At 47.2% G+C, this 23,926-nt stretch overlaps 1 protein-coding gene across 1 annotated transcript in view; it reads left to right on the top strand.

The window, feature by feature from the left end:
- The first annotated feature begins 18,331 nt into the window (after positions 1-18,331).
- The window catches only part of ARHGAP6 (Rho GTPase activating protein 6), a 351,199-nt gene continuing 345,604 nt past the window's right edge, over positions 18,332-23,926 (top strand). The window contains exon 1 of the mRNA XM_067296516.1: positions 18,332-18,873. Within this exon, the coding sequence (XP_067152617.1) occupies positions 18,376-18,873 (498 nt within the window). The 5' untranslated portion in view covers positions 18,332-18,375. The remainder of the gene's footprint in view (positions 18,874-23,926) is intronic.

The raw sequence follows: 23,926 nt of genomic DNA, 5'->3' as shown, positions 1-23,926 counted from the left end.
CTGGACTAAGCTTAGTGACATTCACTACAATTTTCCTACACTTGTGAGGAAATGTCTCTGCCAGCCCTTCTCATCTGGCTGTTGACTGTCTTGAACAATTCCCTCTCCTAGCAGCTTCACAGAACAAAATGTCAGGAGCGAAGCTGCAGGCACACTAATATATGCCAAAAAAAAAAAAAAACCCACAAAGAAGATTTTCTCAGTTTCCATGCTCTACTCATCCAGAGACTATGGGCTGGACAGATCAAGAGCAGCAAAAAGCCAGCGTGTATCTTGTAGACCAACAGGTCAGTTGTTGTGAATTGCTCTGGAATCAGGTGACCTGAACTCTTGTTCTCAGCTTAACTTTGTGAACTCCATTTTAACACCTTCCTAATGCAAGAGACAGGTAAAGAGTATGTTTGTCGAATCCTCTCCCTTCAGATGTAAAATAATGACTGAAATTATATATACTTGTGAGTAATAAGAGACCCACAAGCAACTTGCACTGCTCTCAACAATGCAACAGTGTTGCAACACCCTCAAAGAAGTCCAGCCTTTCAATGTTCTCAGCATGGACAAAAAGATTCCAATGGTTTTAAATGCTTGTAAACAAAGCCACAAAACTTTAAATAATCTTTACGCACTGATAAGTTGTGTTGTTCTCTACCTTGTTTTTATTGAAAGATTCAATTTTATTCCTTTTCATTTGCATGCAATCGAAACGTTTAAAATACAAAATGCATGTTTTGGGAAATGGTACATACCAAATACCACCCACTCTCCCCTCACAAAGCATTTGCAACAATATTTTATACGTTATTATTCAGCATTCCAGTTGCACAATGAAACTGCTTTTTGTGTCTTTTTTAAAAGTGCATTAAGACACAACAACAAGGGCGAACTTTTAAGCTCCCTCCCTCAGCTGCACAGCTCTGTAAGCAGTGCCATGAAGGGCCCTTGAACTGCCCTGGCGGGTCGACATCACAAGCAGCCTGCCCAGCTTCACCCGCTGCCCAGTGCTCCTTTTCCTGCTCATATATTGGCCTACAAAGTGCATGCAGCCATAACGACACCTCTGGTACCAAATCTCACCAGGAGACCTTATGCATAGCTTTTCCACTGGCTAATACCACATTAAGCTCTGTAGTTGAACCTTCTCTTCCTAGTGGGAAAGCAAAGGACAGATTGGGTCCTCTGGAGTCACGTTTTAGCCCTTCAGTACCATCAAATTTAATGTACGCGTTTTGGAAAATCCCCATGTTCTTGAAGATGTAAACAGTCATTCATTTCTCCTAACAATACAATTTAATGCCAGTGAGATCTCTTCTGTGATCCACCAGTAACTGATAACAAGGTCACTTACCTGGCTTGGGAGACTTTGGTGAGGAAGCAAGGACAAGAAAAATGGCATGAAAAAAAAAAAAAAAAGGAAAACAATGTTTCTCCTCTCTTTCCACAGCACTTTGAGAAACCTATTGCTTCAAATTCCTCTCTCGTTATCTCCATAGTCACATGAAGTGCAGCAAGATACACACCTGCACTCTGTAATTGAAAGCACGCTCATTAGAGATTTTACAGTGCTGAACTCTATTTTATTGACAAGAATCCACAGTTGCAAACATTTCTAAGAACCTCTGTTCTATTAGGTGGCTATTGTATAAACTTTATTTCTCAGCTTTACTTTAAGGGGGAAAAAAAGTACATTTATCTTTCACCCTTAGCACTGCATGGATCATCCGTGGGAGACGTATATGGTAGGGACACTCCCACATGTACTAATGGTATCTCTTTCTTGCAAATACTGGCATGAATTACATTTGACTGTTACAGAGCGAATAAGCCAGGGGAGGTGAGAGAGCTATGGTGGAAGATAAAGGACAGAACACCAAATCAGAGGGTGAGGAGTTCAGCCAAGGGAGATAGGCACTCTTGGTCTACAATATCCAGTTCCTGCCTCTGTTTACGCCAGGGACACCTATAGTGGAAGACAGAGTCCAGGTTGTCCACCATCATGTTGTCTTGCAGCTTTTAGACGATAGCCCCATTGACTAAAACCAGCACACCCAACTTTTTAACTGTCTGAAATTGCCTTTGCAGAACAACCCATCATACAATAACAGATTGAGACTTCATATGCAAATAAACTTATCAAGTTATCCTAAATGGGGCATTTCTGAACACTTTGGACCACATCACTAGTGCAGACAGTGCTTATAAGGTCTAAAGAAACTGTGAAGCATATTTTTGTTATTAAGCAGGCATTTCTGACTTCAGATCATTGGGACTCTGTCACTTAAGTGGCAACTGATATTCTCTACATCCATTGATGCAGGTATAGATCCAATAATAGTATTATGTGATTCAGAAAATAAAAAACTTTATCCAAATACAATCAAAGTTTTAGACTTTGTGCAGAACCAAAAAGAAGAATTTAGCTAAACAGTGACTAAATTAAGCAGAAAGGATTTTATAGCTACAAATGTTTGCAATTAAAAAAAAATCAAATAAAACAGATTTTGTTTAGATGTAAACATTCTCCTACTGCCTTGGAAATACTAACACAGCAATACTGTATTGAGACATAGGAAGAAGAAAGTGCTCTTTAAAGTAAAGAAAGCAGCTGCAACCACCAAAAAAGGTAAAAGCACTTCCTGAAATATTTGAAGTTTACTAATATTTAAGATATTGTAAATGTTTTGTTTTTCAAACCTCAGCTGCCATTTAGCTGACTGCCCAGTAAACTGTCATACTGCAGAGATGTCAATTGCTTTTGACAAATATCCCAGGAAAAACCTGAACAAATGAACAAAAGAGTGCTGGACCCAGGAGATTATATGCATAAAATGAAGTGTGCTGTACTGGACTAATGCACATTGAACTTTGTAATAGTGAGATTCAAACTAGAGAGGGAAAGTAAGATCTAGCTTTATAACTTTTCTAGCCTAGTTTTCAGGCACATGATTTCTTGTTAAAGAGAACTGCCAAAAGCACTCATATAGACATTATAAATTGTTGCAGTCCCTGTAAACCAGATGACAAAAAAAAAAAAAAAAAAAAAAAAAAAAGGTAACTCCACTTCGCAACATTTCCACAAAATGTAGGCTGTTAGCACTGACTCACATCCCTCCCCTCAAAGCTTACAAAAGTTGCTGGGTTTTTAGTTTTGATCTTACTACGGGAGTGGACAGAACGACCTGTTTCCAGTTTCACCAGCTTCTCAAAAACACATGAGCCCTGCAGGCAGCCTGGAAGCTTCCCCTACACACTCTGTCCAGGAACAGTTAACAGCATATTAAACTTCATGCTGGACTATACTAATTTGGCAGAACTACACCAGCGTGAAAACTTCTGTACACGCAGACAATCTGATCAGACATTGTCTGATCTTAAGGCTGGCCCTCAGAACACATTTGCTGTGTTCACCAGATTTTGATACAGGAGCAGAACACAGTTGATGGGATACTGAGAGAGAGAAAGATGGGATAGTAGCAGCTTAGGCTTAAATTGGAAGCCACATTCAGAAACTGGCAGGATCTCACCAGACCTCAGAAGCAATACTTTTGCTCAACTGCAGCCTTTAGATGCGAGAGGCTACCTTATGTGCAACATATTCTGTTATCATCTTATCTTTAAGGCACATCATTTACAAGCAAGGCCAGAAGAATATTAACAGTCTCATTTTTCAGATGTTCTACTTGGTTGCAGCAGTTAAGTTAAAATATTTGGAAGTTAGAAATCCCCTTTGACTCTACCTTTGCTGAAGCCTGACTCTTAACTCCCTGGCCATGTCAGCTTGCTCTAACAAGGACTTATATATTTCAGTCTCATCCCTTTTTAAGTTGGAACATGTTTTGAGTTGTCAGAGTCACACTGCATCTGGCACTTTTCTTATTTTCCCTGTTTTTAATTTGCCCTTTGTAGTAGCAATGCATATCAACCCAGCACATGGAATAGCATATCTGTGAAAGCAAATCTGCTGTCTTGCTAGCAATCTGTAACAGTGAACTTATCTGAAGAAAAATATTGCGCACCGCTTGATTCTAGTCAACTGATAGAAAACTAATTTTCCATAACATACTGCCCTTCCCCACCCCCCAGCCCCCCAAGCAAATCAGCTCCCATGCATTTTAGAAGTATCCCCAACTGGAAATTCCATCAGACTTGGTGAAAAACTTTGCTGCAACTTAGTGTAGATGATCAACATTTTTTATTTTTGAGAAAACAATATGAAATTGCAATAACACTGAAGAGAGAACATCCTACGACTTACAGAAATAATCAGGATTAAAAAAAAAAAATGTAGATCACCGATTTCCACTACAGATCACAGTTATCGTACGAATAAAAGAATCATGGTTCATTTCCACTCTAAGCCTCTCACCTACAGTGTGGTATATCTTCACTCATCACATAGTTAAACGGTTATCCTCAATGTCTGCTTTCAGAGAGCTTGCACCTTCATTAACTCCATTCTGTCTGTCACAGTATGTACGTGACAGCAAGCTTAGCTTATAACCGCCAAAACGAATCTACTCATAAATCAACGATGAACAGAGGATATGTAATTCTGCACCACTCTTTCAACACAACCAGCACATCTACGCAACAAGGACGTGGCAACTTCAGTAGCTGCAAGGGCAAGATTCATCCAATGACATTGACATACGCAAATCCACTCAGTAACTAACTTTGAAAAAGAAGAAACCCATTGAAGTTGAACACTTTCAATGATAAATTAAGAGCCAAAGAAATTTCATGCAGAAACTTGCAGCACAACAGTGAGTGGGAAAGCACATGTGCTTCCAAAGCAGGGAAGCACAAGTACCGCAGTGACTGGGTGGCTCAAAGACAGTGACAAAGGCCGTTTGTGAAGAAGAGGGAAGAGAAGGAAGAAAGAAAACAAAACAGAACAAAAAAAAGAGCAAGAGAGGAAGTCCCACATTTCTCAAAAACACCACTGCTAATAATTTGAAAAGTGAGTTTCTTTATGAAAGCAGGCGGCAGTGTTAAAGCAGCCACTGACATTAGAGAGCAAAGCAGAACCCTGGCAATTGTCTACAGCAGACAAAGATGACAGGGTGGTCCAGTCTAACATCAGCAGCCACAGGGAAACTGGGAGGTGACAGAGTGCCAGGAAGGGCACCAGACTGTGTGAAGACTAGAAAGTAACAAACAAACCCAGAAAATTCTTGGCAGAAGGACTCAGCAAAGAACATTAGGAAGTGTTTCAGACTCCAGCTGGGTATACTACTCCCAAACAGGACAGGAAACCCGAAACTGTTGCCACTTTGCATCTGGGAGTCAGAAGGTTAAGCCCTGCACTTGTGCAACTCATCACTGGGACTGAGGAGACCAGTGCCTACTCATCCCTTCTTCCCCTGCTCCCCCCGTATCCTGTCACTATTACAGAATTTCCTCAGGAGATGCCTGTGATGATTAATCTGTAGCAACGACGGTGAAGAGACACAGCTTGGACTACTGAAGAACAGAATTCTGATGAAGAAAACAGGACAAGAGAAAGACGGTATGAGTGATCTGATACTGAGCTTCAGCACCTGTTCAACAACGAAAGACATTTTTATTACTTGCACTTCCACCTGTAAATTGCTCTGTATTCTACCCTATCGATTGCAAATATCTCAGTATTCACTGGATCAGAGTCCCAGTTTTGGGGCCATAAAAATACTGGTAATTTGATACAGCAGGCATTACATTTTCAGTTCCAAGACAGATTAAGGCCTGATACCTACCGTTGTCTAAATGACTGTCAAAGATGAATGAGCTACGACAACTACAGTTAAAATATTATCAAGCCTTTACAGAAAATACTGAAGGCCCATTTCAAAGGCCTATTTGTTTTCTGTTGATGGTTAAGATTCTGTTGCGCTTTCATAACTGAAAAACAAAAGCTTTTGTAAAAGGTCAGCTGATGGAAAAAAGTAATTATGAAATGGGAAGTGGCAATATAAGAACAAGCAGGGGAGAAAAGGCTAAGATTAAGAACAGCATTTATATATAAAATTTATTTAGGTGAAGTCACAAACATTTTAATATCAATTTACAAACACTTCATGTTATGTGTATTATTGAAACCATCAAGAAAAGGGAAAGGAGAGCAGATAATGGCAGTCTTTTTCCTGAAACTAAACGCATGCGCTTACCATCATGCGTGTTACTGGATCATAGTATTACCTTGATCATACTCCCTAGTATGCAAGGGGAAAGGAAAAGAAAACAAAATACTGAGAAGTTGTAAAATGATTAAACCATGAACCAGCCAGCCTGATTTTCATGAGCACCAGACTACAAAGGTTAGTCTGATGCTCAGGATGGATTCTACGAGGATAAAAACAGAAGAATAATTTAGGTCAATATCATACTTGGCCAAGAACTCTGTAATGCACAGTTGGGCTACAACTGACTTCTGGCTATGACAGCAATGGTTAATGCATTTTTCAGAGAAGAGTGTAGAGGCAATATTGAGCCTCACAGAATAATTCTGTCAACAACTTGAGATATACCAAATGTAGGATACTGTTTCAAGTCAGAGATACATTTACGTTGAAGATATTCTCAATGAAATGGTAAAATTAACAGCTGTAACAAGACAAGTTACGATTTATTTTTTTGAACAGATATAATACATAGATTTTTGAAGTGTCCGGTTGTGATCTGCAAAGATCCAGGATTGCACACAAGTTTGCTCAAATAAGAAGGGTTAATCTGCGCATTAAATTGCCTTATACTTTCAAAGTAGTATTTTAGGGTAGGGTTCTCCTCCGAGAGACTGTCCTGACCTCATTCAACCAATGTTCAATTTATTCACCTTCCTGAATCTTTGCCCTCTTTGGATAGTCTGTGACAAGTGCTGCGCTGCAGGAATTCCTGTTTTCCAGCAAACTGGCTTGCTCTGCAGGTTTGTAGTCCATTGTTACAATTGATGATTGGGTAAAATGAATTTCCTATGTCTTCTCTAGCACAGCTTGCAATGCAACAGAAGCAGAGGTAAAAGAATGCACTAGAATACCAGAGCTCCACTTAAACACCAACGGAGTCAGGCTGTTGGCACCAATAAGAAATTCTGTATTTAACAAATCTGCAAATATTTAAAGTCCAAAGTTAGTTAGTTTTATATATAAACTCACCCACTTAGTCTGACTGCCCTTCCAGCTGGCCTTCTGTTTTCATGGTGTCTGAAAAAAAAAGAAAAAAAGAAACTGAGAATTGCCTGAAGTTAAGCGAGACATAAATTTGCAGGAATGAGCCTCAGCTATCTTACGTATGTGCTGATTATTGCATTCAATCTGAAACCAGGGTTTCTCACTTCATTCTGTGCAAACAAAGTCATAGATCTTTATTGCTTCCTTAGAAAGGACAGCCAGACTCTAACACATTGCTTTGCTTTTCTTGATGTTTTTTGTTGTTGTTCCGATTGACCTTCTGTAGAACTGCAGAACTAGAGAGACACAGGTTCTTACAATATGCTGAAATTTAAGGAGCCTTCAATTGAGAGAGAGGAAATTGAGTCAGATTGCCTAATGCTGTCCTCTGATTTTATGAGAGAGGAAAAGAAAAATCAATTTAAACAAACAATCTAGAAGAAAAAAGGTCTCTGTAAAACATCTCTTCCTCTTGATCATATGAAAGTGGAAAAACTTAGGTTCTAGTCATAGCCTACTGAGTATAAAAGCCTGTTCTCTCCCATTTTAAATCTCTAGTTCTTATTCTCAAACAGCAAAGTCACAGCTTGGCGGGGGGGGGGGGAAGGGGGGAGAACAGGTCACCTTTAGAAGAGCAACATTTCCTTGCTGCTACCTTGCCAATGATAACCTCATGCTTTATCCTAGGCCACATGTACATTTAACAGCTGCTCAGACAATTATTTCAGTTAAGGACATTTTTCTTTTTTAAACAGTTATAAAATACAATGTAAGTGATATCAGTAAAAACTGCTCTATATTAATGGAAAGGTAGTGAATCCACATTGAACAAGTACATAGCTTTTACTTTTATTGTGCTTCTAAAGCACTACAATTTTTATATTCAGATAAACCATTAAACTAAGTTTATTTTGGTATTTTATAAATTATCTAGTTAAAAATAAACACACAGAACTTTTCTTCAAGCAGCTCTGGTTGCTTCTTTCAGACATGGGGAAAATCTATCCTACTACTTAAATCAGTTGGAAATTTTCCATTAAACCACTGAGGATCAAGACCTTTAGTGCCTAAGCAGACAACCATCCAAAGGTCTGTACTGTCAGAACAGCTATCATGAAAGTTACAAGTCTGGTTAACATTACAAGCTGAAGATCCAGTCTCAGATGCGATGTATGAGACATTGCCCGTCTGGTGCTCACGTAAAATCTGTAGTAAAATGAAAACTGACCTGTTGTTCTTGAGAACGGAGAAATCTAAACAGAGATATCAGAACAAATTACATAAAGCTAGAATATCAGTCACAGAACGCACCAAAACTATAATGCCTGCACTGGGAGCTATTATAGCACTCATTATATGGTGCCCGTTTCCATTCTTTTTTGCAGGTGGGCTCAGAAAAGCCAATTTTGATAGGTACAAAAGTCAAGATTTGGTGTGACACAGGAAACACTTGCAGATCCCCTGAAAAAGCCCTCTCTTTTCAGATCAAACTAATGCAGTCCAACAACTTAACCACTCCTCTGTGCTGACATTCACTGTGAAGTACAGTATCTGATGGGATAGCAAAAGTCTTTCAGGAATGCAAAGATTCTTCAGCTTTCTATGATCCTAAAATATTACTTAAAAATAAATAGAGCCAATATAAGTGGATCTTTCAAGCATCATTCAGATGGCATGAAAATCACCATTTAGCGTTCAGCACTTTTTACACTGGGGATTTGATAGATTACAGCCACCAGTATATGAGAAACACTGCAATCCCTAATACAGACAGGCAGCTATTTGTATCAGTGGAGCTCGCTGTCACTGCTCAAGCAGTGGAAATAGATCTGCCTGTGTACATTAGGGGTTACGCCAATCCAGTGACACTTGATGCCTGTAATAAAAGCAAATCCTTAATGTACACAAGATCTTCCCTGCTTCCCCTAATCACACCCATCATCCTTTCCCACAAAATAGGCCAGAACCTACAGATCAAATCTACTGAGTCCCAAAGTAGACATAAATCTTCAAATCATAGTAAATTTGCAAGCTGCGGCCATCCAAATTGAAGTTTGTCGTTATTTACATCAATTTTTCTGGCCTCCCACAAGGCCTGCAATTACCAAATGCTCCCAGAGTAACAGGGAAGTGTGTCCTCTTTGTCTTACATATGGATGATTCTGCTGCTGAGAAAGTTTAGTTCTTTTTAAGACAACTCAAAGAAAAAGGAAAAAAAACCTCTTTCTTCTGATGTCTTAAGGAAGATGCAACTATCTACTGGGGGAGGGAATTATCTGGTTTCCTAATTTTTTGATGGCTAGAACAAAAGAATACAAACACCTATTTTCTGAGGGAGCACCCTTTTCTCCGGGGACGCCCACACCTCCCAACCACGGCCAGTCAGACACAGGTGCCATGCTGGGGCAGGTACGGTGCTGGGCCTCGCGAAATGCCCTCCGGTTTGCGTGGGCCAGTGCGGCGACAGGGGAGCAGCCGAGCAGCTTGCAGGCATCCCCCAAGTGTGCCCGCCTGGCTTCCTCACCCCCTCCGAGGGGGCACCGGGGAAACGCGCGCCGCCACGGCTGCGGGCCCATCACACCTGGCTTTTCTCCTCCTGCTTGGGACTCTGGGGTGGCTGCGGGGCTGGCGGGGGTGGCGGCGGGGCCTGCTGCTCGCTCTCGGCATGCTGATGCCTGCTGATGAGCGACTTGAGGGGTGCCATCCACTTCATCCACAGGTCCAGGTCCACGTCGCCCCATGGCAGGGTCGGGTCCTTGGCTGCCCGCCGCCGGAAGTCCTCGTCGTAGCTCATCCACGAGGTGCCCCCGTAAGTGGCGTGCAGCTTGCGGATGGTGTCCAGGTACTTGAACATGGCCCCGCAGCGGGCCGGGTGCTTCTCGCACAGCACGCTGGCATACACCAGAAAGGCAGAGACCCACTGGTCCAGCGTGTCCCCCGGGCGCGGGCCGCGCTCGGGGGCCAGCTCTGTGTGGAGCAAGGAGAAGAGGTCAATGAACTCCCCCCGCCAGATCCGCTCCTTGGTGGCCTTGGCCAGCTGGTAGCCCAGCGGCCGCCGCAGCCCCACGTAGGGGGTGGCCGCCGCCTCCGCCGCCGCCGCCTCGCCCTGCCCCGCCGCCGCCGCCGCTGCCGCCGCTGCCGGGGCGCCGGCCGCGCCGCTCGCCGCCGCCGCCGCCGCCGCCTCGGCGCAGGGGCTGGCCGCCGCCGCCGCCGCCCCCAGCGCCGCCTGCCGCTCCAGCCAGCGCGGGTTCACGTAGACGGTCCGCAGGCGCGGCGCGGCCCCGGCCCCCGCCGCCGCCGCCGCCCGCGCCGAGCCCTCGGCGCCCGGCTGGAGCCGCAGCACGGCCAGGGCGGCCGGCGCGCAGCCGGGCAGGTCGCTGCCCTCCCGCCGCGGCGCCGGCTGGGCCGCCGCCGGCACCTGGAGCAGCGAGGGCGCCGCCCAGGGCGGGGAGCCGCCTCTAGGCCCGGCCGCCGCCGCCAGCGCCTCTAGGCCCGGGAGGCCGAGCCGCGAGCCGGGCGCCACCGCTCCGAGGACCCATCGGGTCTCGGCGACCCCGCTGCGGTCGCGGGGGCTCCGCGACCTCCCCTCCTCTCTGCGCCCGGCGAGGGCCGTGCCCAGCGTCAGGGGGCCCGCGGTTCCGGCCCGGCGCCGACGGCGGCTCCGCCGCCTCCCACGTGGCATCGGCGCGGCGGCTCCGGGCAGGACGCGCCGCGGGGGGCGGGGGCTACGGCCCGGCGGGCGGCGCGGGGCGGAGCGGCGGCGGCGCGGGGCGGGGCCGGGCCGGGCGGCGGCAGCGGCGGCGGGGCCTCGGGCCGGCAGGGCCGCGCCCGGGCCGCGCTCGGCTCGGCAGGGCCCGGACCCGCCGCCGCGCTGCGGCAGCGGCGCTCGCGGTGCGGTCTAGGCCCGGCGCGGCCCTCGGGACGCACAGACACACCCACACACAGACTCTCTCCCTCGCTGGGCCCCCTGAAGGCCGGCCGCCCGCCCCGCGGTCCGGATCCCCCCGGCTCAGCGCCGCTCGCCGCCCGGGCGGCAGCCCCGCAGCGTGCGCGGTCACCTGGGGCGCCTTGTCCGCCGCGGGGGAAGCCTCGGTGCCCGGTTGCACGCCAGCGTTTTCCAGGGTTTTTAGGTAGTTTCCTGTTGGTGTTTTCACCTGAATGCCTCACGTGAGTGTCTGATGTGTACAGCAGACTGCTGGAAGTCCTATAAAGACTTGACCTATAAAGGCTTTGACCTACGGAGAAAAATCTCTTGGTTTCAGAAGTTAGTGAAGGACATAGATTCAGCATATACGCCAAAATATTACATCAGCAGTGTCAAAACTAGGCATAAGTTACAGGTGGCCTTGTATTTGATAAAATTGCAGAGAAAGATACAGAGTATGTTGTCTCAGGGATTTCTGATAGGCGTATACTGTTTAAATGCTATGGCATTTAAACGCTGGGTTTCCTGGAGCCTATAAAATACAGTGTAGGAGGAATAGGGTAACAGTTACTCATGTAATTATTGCTGCTTCACTATAGTAAACATTTAGAGGAGAGCTCAGAGTAATTATATTCCACTGTTTTTCCCTTTCTGTATAAATGAGTATCTCTCTTTATAGAAAACGGGCATTTTTTAAGAGTGATATCATACAGACAAAGCTGTCCTAGGTGAGGAGTGAGCACCTAATCTGAGCAAACATTTGCTAACACACTTCAGTGTGTCTCACCAACTGACCTGCAGACTCCCATGCCAGGTAAGGAATCGGGGAATATGAGGACCGTCTGCTGTCTGCAGACAGACACAGCCCTTCAGGCAATTTCCTTTCTAGTCATTTCAGAACTTCTTTGGTATTAGCATGGCACAGCCATACAATCTTATCTATGCCCCTGGCAAAACACACACTGGCCTCTATAGGAACAGGACCAGGCCATCACAATACTTGGTCACCATCCATGTGTAGGTCAAACACAATAAAAGCAAAATTTGCTTACAGGGTCCTGGCTTTTTGCATAGACTCACTCACACACCAACTGCCACAAGGTTCTGCAAACAGTCTTGCAGAAGTTCCTCTGGAGGAGGAGTAGCTTTAAAAGTTATGCTAAAATGCCTATGGATAGATCACTTACACCATAATGTAGACAAAAGTTCTGTAAAAAACATAACAACTCTTCGCCTGAAGACTAGAAAAGCTAAATTTTAGATGCAAGTCTTCCCATTGCCCAAATCAAATCCCAGGAATTAAAAAGTTAGAAATTCTTGTGCAAAAAACAAGTAAGGTATATTCCCATTTTTATTATGTTTAATAAATTAAACAATAATTATTAAATTATTAAGTAATTAAATAAATAATAGAGTAGTAAGATGCTCTTATTTTCTAAATCACATTTATTTTCAGAGATTTTGTTCAGAAGGAGAAATACAGTTTTTGCTTAATTCTTGAGATGAATGCACTCATATTTTTGATCAAAAGTATATTTTAAATAATTTCTACCCAAACAGGTGCAACTCTGTGATTAACTTTTAAATATTTTGATTTTAAATTCTGTCCATTATCTCTTTCTAATTCGAGATTAATGGAGTATTAGTTACACCAGGGATTGTGAAAAGTACAGTAACACAATAATTCCTCTAAAACTTGCCTGAATGCTTTTACTGAGTTGGCCATGAGCTTGCTATTAAGATATGTGATACACATTTATATGAAATCTCTGAAAAGTTTCTGAAGGTTGAAATTTTCTTGGCTTTAATCCAGAACTCTCATTTGATTAGAACCACAGAGTCATTCAAGCTGGAAGGAACCTCAGGAGGTCTCTAGTCTGACCTCCTGCTCAAAGCATGGTCAAAACTGAATTCAGACCAGGTTGCTCCGGGCTTTGCCCGGCTAGGTCTTGAAGACCTCCAACGATGGAGATTCTACAAACTCTCTGGGCAACCTGTTCCAGTGCTTTATAATTAATCCTCAGTAATTTTTTTTTTTTTCAGCAGGACTTAGACCTAGTCCTGATTCAATTTAGGACCACCGTCTCTCATCCACTTGCTCTGCACTTCAGTACCGAGCCCAGTTCCATCTTCTAGATAATCTTGTAGGTACTGGAAGGCTGCTACTAGGTTTCCCTTCTCCAGGCTGAACAAGCCCAGCTCCCCCAGCATCTCTTCACAAGGCAAGTGCTTCAGCCACCAACCGTCTTGGTGGCCCTCCACTGAACTTGCTGAAGTTTATCACATTTCTTCTTGTACTAGGGGCATGAAAGCTATTCCAGATGAGGTCTGTTGAATGTGGTGTAAAAGAGAATAACCACTTCCCCTCGACTACGCTTCTGTTGATACAGTTCAGGATGCTGTTAGCCTTCATCCCTGCTGGGGCTTGCTGCTGGCTCATGTTTGGCCTATTGGCCACCAGGATACCCAGGTCTTTCTCAGCAGAGCTGCTCCCTGGCTCATCAGTCCCTAGCCTGGACCAATGTAGGGCATTGGCCTGCAAGGGCATGACTTGTTGAATTTCATAACATTTGTGTTGGCTCATTTCTCTGGCTGTCTAGGTTCCTCTGAATGGCAGCCCTGCCCTGGAGTGTATTGACTGTACACCCTCATTGGATGCTGTCTACAAACTGGATGAGAGTGCATTCATTTTCTCCTGCAGGCTATTACTAAAAGATACTGAACAGGACAGGTCTCGAGATAGACTTCTGAGTAACTCCACCTGTAACCAGCTTCCAGGTAGAGTATGAACCGTTAATTGCTATGATCCAGCCAGTTTTTCATTGATCTAGTTGTCCACCCATCTAGACTGTAATGTTTCAACTTGTCTGCAGGGATGCTGTGGGAGACCACATGAAAAGCCTGCTCCACTGTTCTCTCCTCATCCATAGATCTAGGCAGGCAATCAGGTTGGGTCGGTATGATTTACCCTTGGTAAATCCATGCTGGATCTTCCCAGTCACCACCTTATCCTCCATGTGCCCAGAAATGGCTTCCATGAGGACTTGCTTTGTTATTTGCTCAAGAACTAAAGTGAAGCTCACCAGCCTGTAGCTCCTTGGATTGTCCTTCACGCTCTTTTTGAAGATAGGTGCAATATTGGCTTTCTTCAGTCACTGAGGACCTCTCCCAATCTCCATGACCTTTCAAAGATGATAAAAATTGGCCTTACAGTGACATCAGCCAGCTCTCTGAACACCCTACCCCCAGATGCATCCCATCTGGTCCCATGGACTTGTATCGGTTGGGATTCCTCAAGAGATCCCCGACTCAATCCTTTTCCATGACTGGCAGATCCTCTTCTCCTTGAAGCATAAAAGCCTGGGAGACCTTGTCAGTGAAGATCAAGACAAGGAAGGCAGCAAATACCTCAGCCTTATCAGTATCCATTGTCACTAAGTCACCTGCTCCTTACAGCAGAGGTCCCACATCTTCCTTTTTTATTCTTTTACTGATAATGGAGCGGTTGAAGCTCTTCTTTTTGCCCTTGACATCCTTTGCCCATTTCAACAACAGCTGAGCCTTGACTTTCCTCACACCAGCCCTGTATGCCGAGGGAATGTTTCTATGTTCCTACTTTTTGTGCTAGGACTGAAGATACTTCAGAGTAAAACTGATGACTGCAAAGTCATAATTATCAACTGCATTCATTCCTTAAAATATTTCTGAATTCTTACTGTATTATTGATCGGTATTACTGTTATGAACCTTAAAAACACAGTCTTGAAAAGTTGAGGAGAGATCTTTCATGTTCCAATAAATTAACTGACTGTTGCATAAAGGGAGTGACAGGCAATGAGACAGAACAGAGAATAAAAATCTTCATAGAATTTAAGCTTTCATTGTAAAAAATATGGCAATGTAAACTGTGTTAAAGAGCCTTTCCGACTCCAGAAGTCAGCACTCTCCACTGTCTGTTTTGCTAATCACAACTCTTTGAAAGACTATAAAACTTCTTGACTGCTATTGCAACCTTATGGGCAGCTCTTACAGAAGCAGCTTTGCTGATAATGGCTTCAGAAGAGAAGGACTGAGGAACAGTATCAGATTTGCCAGTATTGTCTCACTGTTTCTGTACCTATAGCTACACAGCTGATAGCTTTTGTCTGGAAGTTAGTGCTAAGGTTTGGGGACTGGGACTGTCTTTTTGTTCTGTGTTTGTACGCTGCCCAGAACCCTGCAGTCTGGGTGCATGGATGGTGGTGCCAGTTTTTACCAAAATGCTGTTAATGCTGTTAATTAAACAGCAGCTTTAGAAAAATAATCAGAAATGTCTGTATTGCTGTTGCATCAGAAAGATAGAGAAAGTAGCAAAGATGAATACTACAAGTTGTCTGCATTAAGCTTTTAATGTGTTCTTGTCAAAGCATGTTGGTGCATGCACTGGCTTTACTCACTGAATCTATCAGCTGTGATTCTCCAGGTCTCTGTCTCATGAAACCTATCCTCAAATTTTTTGTGAGGGCTCTCATGGAGGAAACCAACTGGGTAATAAGACCTGGACTGAGGTAGGTGGAAATGAGGACAGCTTGCATCCACTTCATTTGTAATAATCATTATTCGTAAGCTGACATATGCTCATATCATTGTATTTATCTGATCTTTTCTGTCTCCTTTCACAGGTCATATGCATTGTTGTAAGAATCTGAGTCTGCATCTGGAGTTTTGCCTGCTGGAGGCTGGCTGTGCCCAAGAGTATCAGCTTTTCAAAGTAGGCAATGCACCTTACTGAGAATGTCAGGAAAAATTTCCAGTGGATTTTGGAGGCAGGCATGACTGCTGTCTCTGCTCCTCATATGACCATAGCTCTGAATATCTCCCTCGGCATTATATTCTCATGTCTTTCTGCCCCTTTATGTTCTGCTGATACATTTGTAGAGGAAAAAAGTTAATATTTGGAATCACACTTCCGTAAAGCTGTGTTGTGGATGTGTTTCTCTCAACCAAGCTGCTAGGATGGGCACAGAAGTCCAGAAACAAACTCAGATAATTGTTTTATGCTTTAGACCTTCTTTTTAGTCTCAAGCATGAGACCTACTGAGGGCATTAATGAGAAGGCAAAATGAAGCTTTAAACAGAAACAGCTGCAACCTTAACTGTAGAGGAACTAGCAGTTTGGAATTGAGCAATAGAACAGTTTATTAAAACAAGTGGGAAAAGCTCCTTTTCAGATATTAAAAAATGGGGGGAAAAAGCATTTGGAAACATTACATAAAGCAAGAACAGCTGCCTTTGAAGGTGGATGCGCTAGCATGCTGCTTCTGTTTATAAACTTTAAGAGTAATGGCACAAAGGAAAGTACTGTCTACTCCCTCTATTGATCAAACTAAAGAAGTGCTGCCTTGGAGCACTTACCTGAACGGGCTCCAGGGCGCTTGGGAGGACACCACAGCTCAAGTTTTGAGGTAGTGAGCAGAAAGTGTACCATGAGGGAGAAATAACTCTTGTGTTATGCTCTGTTTTTTTTTTCGAAGTAGCTAATCTTCTAAAGAATTTAAAGAGTTCTCTATTACACTTTTGGGAAGACTGTGCAGGTGCTGGTTTCTTTGGTCAAAATAAGGATGCTTAGTCCTCAGGCAGTCAGTAGTCAAATGGTGATTCCATCTGAGGCAAGGGAGATTCAAGACTTGCACTGGAGCTCTTGGCTGGTCTTTCCCCAGGCCTCTTCCACTCTCTCCATAAATAAAAGTATAAGTCTGGAAGCAAAACAGGATTTGGGTTTCTGTGTTTTGCTTTTCATCTCAAAAAATGTAATGGCTCTACTCCATGGTGACAAAATGAGAGCAACAGATCTGAACTCACCCATGAAGCTAATGGTTAGCTGGGGCTTAATAATGTTGAAACATTAATTAAATGATGGTGTGGGGCCTCTAGAAAGAACCTTACAAGCATCACCGTTGAATCGTTTCCAGCAAGGGGAGGACTTAGTATTCCCAACTGGGAGTCGGGGGCAGGAGTCAGATCCTGTGGCTGAGGGGCTGTTTCCTCCACTCCAGGTGGGGAAGGAGCTGGCTGGATGGCTGCCAGATTTCGTAGGGCTGTATGGTGTTCTTCCTCTGCAGCCATTCTGTTCCCGTGTTAGTCTCTAAGTTTCTGGCTTCCCTAAGTTTGTTCCTTTCTCCTGATAAAGGTTTCCTTGTCTATACTTTGAGAGACAGCAGAGAAAGTCTCCGTAGAGGATTGGGCAAGTTCAGTTATTTGTCTTGAGGAAGCTTAGCTTTATTGATCCCAGGCTTTTTTTATGCTGCTGTGACCTACCTGGCAGAGCAGTTACAGGTCTCTTGTCTTGGTTAGCTGTTATCCGGGCTGTGTGTGGGACTCACATCCACACTCCTCCATGCGAGGCTGTTTTGTGCAGACTGTCAGATAGAGGAAGCTGAGAATGCGCTCAAAATTAGGTGTTTCTTGTGGTTAAATGAAATAAGACCATGTTTTCAAACAGACATAGGATGGAAAGCAAGACTCAGGTCAGAAGAGATTTGCTGGTTGCAGACCTGTTGCAGACCTGGTCCCCGCAAGCACCACAGGTGCGCACTGTATGCTGCGCGTGCTTCCCTGTTGCCGTAACCTGTTCCCGGAGGCAGCAGCTCTCCCTGACGCCCAGGAGGACCCGGAGGGCCACCTCCACCTGCCCTGCGCCCGCGCTGCACACCTGCCGGCCCCGGCGGGCGAGGGATGCGCCGGCTGACCCACCTTTGGGGACAAGAATCGCTCCCAGACACAATCGTTCCCCTTCACACGACCCCCCCGAACCCCAAACCTCAAAGCCACCGCTCAGCGCAAGCGCGGCTCCCGCGGCGCGGCGCGGCCCGCCCGAGCTGCGCGCCCGGGCGGCACCTGGCCCCGCTCCGCCGGCGCCGCCCGGCACCCGACGGGGGGCGGCGAGCGGATCCCGTGCGCATCGCCGCCGAGGGGGGAGTGACTCTGGCAGGCTGCGGCGAGCCGAGATAAAAGCTTTCGCTGCTGCCTCCTTCCCTCCCCTTTTCGCTCGTAACTTTTTTTTTTTTCCCTCCCTCGCTCCCTCCCTCTCCCTCCCTCCCAGCGAAGTGACCGCGGCGGCGGCAGCAGCCCTGGAGCAGCCCCAGCGCGGCACACGGGCCGCCGCCATGAGCCCCCCGGTGCCGCCGTCGGGCCGCGGGGCGGGGGGCTGAGCCGCAGGGCGGGGGGCGCCCCGGGAGCCGGCGGCGGGGGGAGCGGGGGCAGAGGAGCCAGCGAGAGCCCGGCGGCAGCCCCGGCGGGGCGCGGGGGGCGGCCGCCGCCGCCGCCGCGATGTCGGCGCAGAGCCTGCTGAGCAGCGTCTTCTCCTGCTCCTCGCCGGCCGCCGCCGCCCCCGCCGCCAAGAGCCTCTCCAAGCGGCGGCTCCGCCAGACCCGCAGCCTCGACCCCGCCATCATCGGCGGCGGCGGCCGCGAGGAGGGCGAGGGCGCGGGCGCGGGCCGGGCGCCGCGGGCGCGGGCCGCCGGCAGTCCCCCGGCGGAGCGGGGCGCCCCGCCGCCGCCCGGCGCCTCGCTCTCCACGCCCTGCACGCCGCTGGAGCGGTCGCCGCCGGGCAGCGGCCTCTTCGACGACGAGACCCCCCGCGGGAAGCGGAGCCCCGGCCGGGAGCTGCCCTTCCTGGCGCGCACGCCCTCGGCCTCGGCGCTCAGCGGCCCCGCCGGCGCCGCCAACAGCATCTTCTCCTCGCCGCGCCGCTGGCTGCAGCAGCGCAAGGGGCAGCCCTCGCCGCCCGGCCCGCGCCCCGCCGCCTACGTCGTGTGGAAATCCGAGGTAGGCGCGCCGGCAGCCCGCCGCCCCCGCGGGGCCGGACCCCCGCCGCCCCCCGCCGGGACCCGCCCGCCGCCCCCCGGGCCGCGCCGCCGCCGCCCCGACGGGGGGGAGCCGGGCGGGAGCCCACGGGGCGGCCCTCGGCGCCCGCCCCCGCGCGCGTGGGTGCGCGGGGAGGGCCGGGCACGGCGCCGCCGGGATTTCGGGGAGAGGCAGGGCCGTGAGGTTGTGCGCGCTGCCCTGTTGCGTTGGCAGGGTGAACTCCTGTGTTTGATGTTCCCTCGATGAACTCCATATATAGTTGTCCCGGGCATGTAAAAGTTTCCCCTCCCAGCTTCACACCTCATAAACTTAAGTATGCAATGGCTTCTAACAAGATAGACAAATTATTTTTCCTGTGCATACCCAGCGATCTGTGATTTATTTGACAACACAGATGTGTCAAAACCACATGAGGAGCGATCAGATTCCAAGACAAATCCAACTTAGCAATGCAAATATTTATTCATTTAACTTGGATGTCTTCGATGTTGGGCTGCAGATATCATACCAAGTGGACAAATGTATTCAAAGAATGTAGCATTGTTTCTTGATAGCGATTGCTTTGGAAGTTGATTATGCGCAGCCCTTTGTAACTGTAAACTCTGTGTGTTTGAAGAAATTCTCCTTCCTGTTTGTGGTGTTTAGCTTTCCCAGTTAACTGTTTAGTAGTGGCTTTTGGTGCTTTTGGATCGCGGTTGGAAGGCAGCCTTTTCCATTTATTTCCATTTCCTTTTCAGACAGTTCCTTCCGTTATAAATAACCGTTACTAGATCAATTAACAAAACACATCCATTGTTTCAGTATGATGCAGAGCTCCTCACAAAATCATTACCTTACACAGTGGTCTGGGATTCAAAGACACATTAGACGCTGTTGTGATACAAGGTTGCAAAAGACAATTTTTAAGGGCCAAGCCTGCCTCTCGCCCTGAACGAGTCCCCCAGATCTTCCCTGCAACTGTCCTATTTTGGGATATAAAAGATCTCAGCCTCCGCCAGCTGGGATGCTATGTCAGCGCTTGGGTGATGACTTCAGACGCATTGCTGTTCAGAGTTAAAAGATGCAAAGAGGATTTTTATCAGTTTTCAAAATTGTATTAAGACTTACGATCAAAAGTTACTCAGAATTAGCTAAATGTATTTCATCTAGGTGCTTGAATTTTAAGTTAGTTAGAAGTTGATGATTTCAAAATCCTTTTGGGAGTACCAGTGTCAGTGACAAAAAACCTGCTGCGAGACGGTGGGCAATGGGATCTGACCTTTAGCTGTTCATGCTAATTAAGGGGGAGATGGCTACTTAGCCAGTTATGACATGATAACTACCATTGAAACATGTAAGATAGGTAAGATTTCCCGTGCAGAGTTACCTAATTGTATCCCAGGCGTAGAGCACGGGCTCTGGTCTGCAGAGCTAGGTGGGTCCCTGTGTTTTCACTGGCTGCAGGCAAAGGTGTCGGATGCTTTGGGCACGTAAGGGTTACTCTACCTGTCATTTTTTGTAATCTCAAGGCCTGTGGATTGTCAAACTGTGCAGCACGGCACATCTTTTTCAGACTGCAAATGCAAAAGCGTGAGTTTTTTTTTTTTCCAAGTTGGTGTGCATCTAGCATTTTAAAGTAGTCAAGCCTTTCTTTTGTTTTTGGTTTGATTCCTGATCACAGAGGATTGTAGCTTTGCATTGTGGAGCTTCTAGTTAAGTTTAAATTCAGTGCAGTTTCATGTGATGCTACAGTACTGTTCTTCAACAGAGTTTTTATTTGATTACTTGGCATTTGAACCTGGGTAGGTATATCTTTCAGGCATTTAATAAAAGGGTATCTACAGTAACAAAGAGTGGTTTGTATTTTGGAGGCATCTTTCATGTTGGTAAGGACAGCTGTTTAGAGTAACATGCATTAAAAAAATTGCCTTTAGTTTGGAAAAAAAAGCGTATAGTTCTGATGCATGAGAACAGTTTGGGCAGGTCTGAGCACAGTGCTGTAAAGGAGTTATGTGTACCCAGGTCTCTGTGCTGAACACCTGTGTCTGGCCCCGGCGGGTGGCCTGCAGGTGGGACACTCCTGCCCGCGATGTCTTGGTCCTGCACAAGTGTCTTTGCAGTCACCGTCACAGTGGTCATGGTGGTGCTGTTGTGTAGGGGGACTCTGATGCTGCACCTGGTTTGTGGTGTTGCATGTCCTCACAGCACCTAATACCTGTTGGTTTTAGAGTGGATTTTCAAGGTGTTGCACAAGTATTATCTAGTCACATTATAACTATCGGCAGTGATATGCATAAATGATTTGAATCTGTATTTTAAAAGAATCACAGAATCACAGAATGGTTGAGGTTGGAAGGGACCTCTGGAGATCATCTAGTCCAACCCCCCTGCTCAAGCTGGGTCACCTAGAGCACATTGCACAGGATTGCGTCCAGGCAGGTTTTGAATATCTCCAGAGAAGGAGACTCCACAACCTCTCTGGGCAACCTGTGCCAGTGCTCTGTCACCCTCACAGCAAAGAAGTTTTTTCTCATGTTCAGATGGAACTTTCTGTTTTTCAGTTTGTGCCCGTTGCCTCGCGTCCTGTCGCTCGGCACCACTGAAAAGAGTCTGGTCCCATCCTCTTGACACCCTCCCTTCAGATACTTGTACACATTGATAAGATCTCCTCTCAGCCTTCTCTTCTCCAAGCTAAACAGGCCAAGCTCTCTCAGCCTTTCCTCATAAGAGAGATGCTCCAGTCCCCTAATCATCTTTGTGGCCCTTCACTGGACTTGCTCCAGTAGTGCCACATCCCTCTTGTACTGGGGAGCCCAGAACTGGACACAGTACTCCAGATGTGGCCTCACCAGGGCTGAGTAGAGGGGGAGGATCACCTCCCTCGACCTGCTGGCAACACTCTTCCTGATGCACCCCAGGATACCATTGGCCTTCTTGGCCGCAAGGGCACATTGCTGCCTCATGCTTAACTTGGTGTCCACCAGCACTCCCAGGTCCTTCTCCGCAGAGCTGCTTTCCAGCAGGTCAACCCCCAACCTGTACTGGTGCATGGGGTTATTCCTCCCTAGGTGCAGGACCCTGCACTTGCCTTTGTTGAACTTCATGAGGTTCCTCTCTGCCCACCTCTCCAGCCTGTCCAGGTCTCTCTGAATGGCAGCACAGCCCTCTGGTGTATCAGCCACTCCTCCCAGTTTTGTATCGTCAGCAAACTTGCTGAGGGTGCACTCTGTCCCTTCATCCAGGTCGTTGATGAAGAAGTTGAACAAGACTGGACCCAGGACTGACCCCTGGGGGACACCGCTAGCTACAGGCCTCCAACTAGACTCTGCACCACTGATCACAACCCTCTGAGCTCTGCCATTCAGGCATTTCTCAATCCACCTCACTGTCCACTCATCTAACCCACACTTCCTGAGCTTGTCTATGAGGATGTTATGGGAGACAGTGTCAAAAGCCTTGCTGAAGTCAAGGTAGACAACATCCACTGCTCTCCCCTCATCTACCCAGCCAGGCATTCCATCATAGAAGGCTATCAGATTGGTTAGGCATGATTTCCCCTTGGTGAAGCCATGCTGACTACTCCTGATCACCTTCTTGTCCTCCACATGCTTGGAGATGGCCTCCAGGATGAGCTGCTCCATCACCTTTCCAGGGATGGAGGTGAGGCTGACTGGCCTGTAGTTCCCTGGGTCCTCCTTCTTGCCCTTTTTGAAGACTGGGGTGACATTGGCTTTCTTCCAGTCCTCAGGCACCTCTCCTGTCCTCCATGACCTTTCAAAGATGATGGAGAGTAGCTTAGCAATGACATCCGCCAGCTCCCTCAGCACTCGTGGGTGCATCCCATCGGGGCCTATGGATTTGTGGGTGTCAAGTTTGCCTAAATGATCTCTAACCCGATCCTCCTCGCCCAAGGGAAAGTCTCCCGTTCTCCAGACTTTCTCTCTTGCCTCCAGGGTCTGGGGTTCCTGAGGGCTGGCCTGAGCAGTCAAGACTGAAGCAAAGAAGGCATTCAGTAACTCTGCCTTCTCTGCATCCTTCGTCATCAGGGCACCCACCCCATTCAGCAAAGGGCCCACATTTTCCCTAGTCTTCCTTTTGCTACTGAGGTATTTGAAGAAGCCCTTCTTGTTGTCCTTGACATCTCTGGCGAGATTTAATTCCAAACGGGCCTTAGCCTTCCTCGTCTCATCCCTGCATACTCTGACAACGTTCCTATATTCCTCCCAAGTGGCCTGTCCCCCTTTCCACTTTCTGTATACTTCCTTCTTCTGGTTGAGTTTTGCCAGGAGCTCCTTGCTCATCCATGCAGGTCTCCTGCCTCCTTTGCTTGACTTCCTACTCATAGGGATGCACCGCTCTTGAGCCTGGAGGAAGTGATGTTTGAATATTAACCAGCTCTCTTGAACACTCCTTCCTTCTAGGGCCCTCACCCATGGGATTCCTCCAAGTAGGTCCCTGAAGAGGCCAAAGTTTGCTCTCCTGAAGTCCAGGGTTGCGATCCTACTTGGTGCCCTGCTGCCTCCTCGCAGGATCCTGAACTCCACCATCTCATGGTCACTGCAGGCAAGGCAGCCCCCGACCTTCACATCTCCAACCAGTCCTTCTTTGTTTGTTAGTACGAGGTCCAGCAGCACACCTCTCCTTGTTGGTTCCTCCACCACCTGTGTCAAGAAGTTGTCACCAATGCTCTGCAGGAACCTCCAGGACTGTTTGTGCCTAGCTGTGTTGTCTTTCCAGCAGATATCGGGGTGGTTGAAGTCCCCCATGAGAACCAGGGCCTGGGATCGTGAGGCTACTTCCAGCTGTCTGTAGAAGGCCTCATCGACTTCCTCTTCCTGATCAGGTGGCCTGTAGTAAACACCCACAACAGTCTCACCCCTGCTAGCCTGCCCTTTGATCCTTACCCATAAGCTCTCGACTCGCTCTTCATCCACCCCTAGGCACAGCTCAATACATTCCAGTTGCTCTCTCACATAAAGAGCAACTCCACCACCTCGCTTTCCTGGCCTGTCTTTCCTAAAAAGCACGTAGCCAG

The sequence above is a fragment of the Apteryx mantelli genome, chromosome 1, assembly GCF_036417845.1.
Source record: "Apteryx mantelli isolate bAptMan1 chromosome 1, bAptMan1.hap1, whole genome shotgun sequence".
Classification (NCBI taxonomy): Eukaryota; Metazoa; Chordata; class Aves; order Apterygiformes; family Apterygidae; genus Apteryx; species Apteryx mantelli.
Note: the sequence above shows the minus strand (reverse complement) of the source record. Positions and strands in the feature narration are given on the sequence as shown.